At 33.7% G+C, this 3,230-nt stretch overlaps 2 protein-coding genes across 2 annotated transcripts; both read left to right on the forward strand.

The window, feature by feature from the left end:
* The first annotated feature begins 1,234 nt into the window (after positions 1 to 1,234).
* Positions 1,235 to 1,582, forward strand: LOC143602806 (uncharacterized). Its single transcript, XM_077079797.1, has one exon. The coding sequence runs from the start codon at positions 1,235 to 1,237 to the stop codon at positions 1,580 to 1,582; it is 348 nt and encodes a 115-aa protein (XP_076935912.1).
* Positions 1,583 to 1,659: 77 nt separating this feature from the next.
* Positions 1,660 to 2,772, forward strand: LOC143602807 (uncharacterized). The gene has a single exon (XM_077079798.1). It carries the CDS (start codon positions 1,672 to 1,674, stop codon positions 2,770 to 2,772), a length of 1,101 nt encoding a protein of 366 aa, XP_076935913.1. The 5' UTR covers positions 1,660 to 1,671.
* The last annotated feature ends 458 nt before the right edge of the window (positions 2,773 to 3,230 follow it).

Genomic DNA, 3,230 nt, shown 5'->3' on the forward strand with positions numbered 1-3,230 from the left:
TTTATGATTAATGGGCCATGTGGTGCTGAAAACATGAGTTGTTCATGCATGATCAATAATAAATGTTCTAAAAACTTTCCCAAAAATTTTTCCGACCACACTTCTATTGATTCGAATGGATACCCTATATACAAAAGGCGTGAAAATGGAGTGTTTATTAAAAAGTCTGATGTTAACCTGGATAATAGAAGCGTTGTTCTATACAACTCAAAACTTTTAAAAAGATACCAGGCACACATAAATGTTGAGTGGTGTAATCAATCTGGTTCGATAAAGTATTTGTTTAAATATATCAACAAAGGTCCAGATAGAGCAACTCTTTTATTAGAGCAATAAGGTGACAGAGAAGATGTTTCTGAACAACCGGTTGATGAAATCAAAGAGTATTATGATTGTCGATATTTGTATGCTTGTGAAGCTTCATGGCGTATATTTTCATTCGACATTCATTATAGAACACCATCTGTTACTAGACTTCCATTTCATCTTCCCTGACAACAACATATTGTCTACGGTGAAGATGAAAATATCGACGATGTCCTTGACAAAGAATCTGTTTCTTCATCAATGTTCACATCATGGATGACCACAAACTGTGAGTCTCAAGAAGCTCAAAATCTTTCATATGTTGAATTTCCATCACGTTTCGTTTGGAAGAATACAGAAAAGAAATGGCAAAGAAGAAAAAAAGGTTTTTCCATTGGTAGAATTCATGCTGTTTCACATGCAGCTGGCGAAGGCTACTATCTACGAATTCTTTTAAATAAAGTCAAAGGTCCCACATCATTTGAGGACATTCGCACAGTTAATGGTAACCTCCTTCCGACCTTTAGAGATGCATGTTATGCTCTGGGTCTTCTAGACGATGACAATGAGTATATCGAATGCATTGTGGAAGCAAGCAATACTGGAAGTGGGTTTTACTTAAGAACTTTATTTTGCACGATGCTAACGTGTACAAGTCTTTCTAGACCTGAAGTTGTTTGGGACAAAACATGGAAGTATTTGGCAGAACATATTATTCACAAACAAGAACAGCTTTCGCAAAGTCCAGGTATTATTTTTAAACAATATTATTAATATAACGATATGCAGATGTTTAATTTTGAAAATATATTTACTACTATTAAAATGCAGGACTATCAATTAACGAAGAACAAATCAAGAATTTAACTTTGCTTAAAATTGAGAAACTTCTGCTTCGTAACAATTCCTATTAAGAAGATTTAATACAATGCCCTTTCTTGATCTTGAATCTGTAGCTTCAGCTACTAATCAACTTATCATGGAAGAGACGTCTTATGATTTTGAAAGTCTACAGCATGAGTTTGATGTTCTTTTTGCTACACTTACAGATGAACAACGTGGTGTTTATAATGAAATAATTAAAGCCGTTGAAAAGGGAAAAGGAGGTGTGTTTTTTGTTTATGGGTATGGAGGAACCGGCAAAACATTTATGTGGAAGACTTTAGCGTCATCTCTCAGATCTAAAGGCCTTATTGTTTTAACTGTTGCTTCCAGTGGCATTGCTTCTTTATTACTAGCCGGTGGTCGAACTGCTCATTCTCGACAACCAATCTGACTGAAGATTCTTTTTGTTCTTTTGATCCACAGAGCAAAGTTGGAAGTTTAATTAAACAAACCAGTTTGATTATTTGGGACGAAGCGCCAATGATTCATAAGCATGCATTTGAAGCTATGGATAGAACTTTCAAGGATATTTTAAAAAAGGATATGCTATTTGGTGGAAAGGTTGTCGTATTTGGAGGAGACTTTAGACAAATACTATCGGTTGTTACTAATGGAAGTAGACACCAAATAGTGAACGCGTCTCTAAGTTCGTCCTACATTTGGAAAAGTTGCAAAGTCCTTAAACTTACCAAAAACATGAGGTTAACAGTTGGAAGTACAGATCCGAATATTGAGGAAACTAGATTGTTTGCTGAATGGCTTTTAAAAATTGGGGAAGGAAAACTTGGTGGTCCAAATCATGGTGAAGTGCAAATAGATATTCCTCACGATATTCTTATTAAAGATTCTATTAATCCGAATTCTGATTTAATTGAATTTGTTTACCCATCAATACTTCAAAATTATAAAAAGAAGGGTTTCTTTCAAGAGAGAGCCATACTAGCACCAAAAAACGAAGTTGTTCAAGAGATCAATGATATGTTACTAGAAAGGTTTCCCGGAGAACAAAAGGAATACCTGAGCTCTGATAGTATATGTAACTTAGATTACATAAATGAAGACTTTGACCCGAGCTTATATTCACCAGATGTCCTTAATGGTTTAAAATTTCCTGGGTGTCCTAACCACCAGTTGATACTTAAACTTGGTGTACCGGTTATGTTACTACGAAATATTGATCAAAAGAATGGATTATGTAACAGAACAAGATTACAAGTAAAATCTCTTGGTAATCGTGTTATAGATGTAGAGGTTATATCAGGCAGTGACATTGGCAAACGTCATGCTATTCATAGACTTACTTTGACTCCGTTTGATAATAAGTTCCCATTCAAATTCCAAAGAAGACAGTTTCCACTTTCTGTATGCTTTGCTATGACGATAAACAAGAGCCAAGGCCAGTCTCTTTCTAGTGTTGGTTTATTCTTACGATGTCCGGTTTTTTCCCATGGACAACTATATGTTGCGTTATCCAGAGTAACCAGTAGGCATGGTCTAAAACTTCTTATATTCGATGAAGATAGGAATACTTGTGATAAAACAACAAATGTTGTTTATAAAGAGATTTTCTCAAATTTGTAAATTTCATATTTTACAATACTTATTGCTTTCAACATATATATCATTTATCTTTTACCTATAATTTTGTTCTTCTACAAACTCATTTTCTTTATTTTACATTTAACAAATACCGTGTATTACACGAGTTCTAAAACTAGTAAGCTAATAACCATTAACTGCCAACCCATTTCATATCTTCGCATACGAATCACTTAGATGACAACCATCCATCTCAAACATACCATCACAAATCAAACTTGATTACCACATCTATTTTTGGCCACTATACATGTTGCATCACTACAAAAGTTCGCTCCATATACATATTCACGACAAACACATTTACTAACTTGATAACTTATAATATGAAAGGAACACAACACTCATATGTACGGAAACAAAAGTAATATGAATAACTATTTTCATAAACACATAAATCTTTAAAAAAAATTAAATAGAAAATAAAAATATTTATAGAA

Source organism: Bidens hawaiensis, unplaced genomic scaffold (genome assembly GCF_021521415.1).
Source record: "Bidens hawaiensis isolate Kalapana, Puna unplaced genomic scaffold, B.hawaiensis_p1.1 tig00059882_1, whole genome shotgun sequence".
NCBI lineage: Eukaryota > Viridiplantae > Streptophyta > Magnoliopsida > Asterales > Asteraceae > Bidens > Bidens hawaiensis.

What these genes read in the sequence shown, in the direction of transcription:
- LOC143602806 (XM_077079797.1), top strand. Translation starts at nt 1,235, where the DNA reads ATGCCCTTTCTTGATCTTGAATCTGTAGCTTCAGCTACTAATCAACTT.
- LOC143602807 (XM_077079798.1), top strand. Translation starts at nt 1,672, where the DNA reads ATGATTCATAAGCATGCATTTGAAGCTATGGATAGAACTTTCAAGGAT.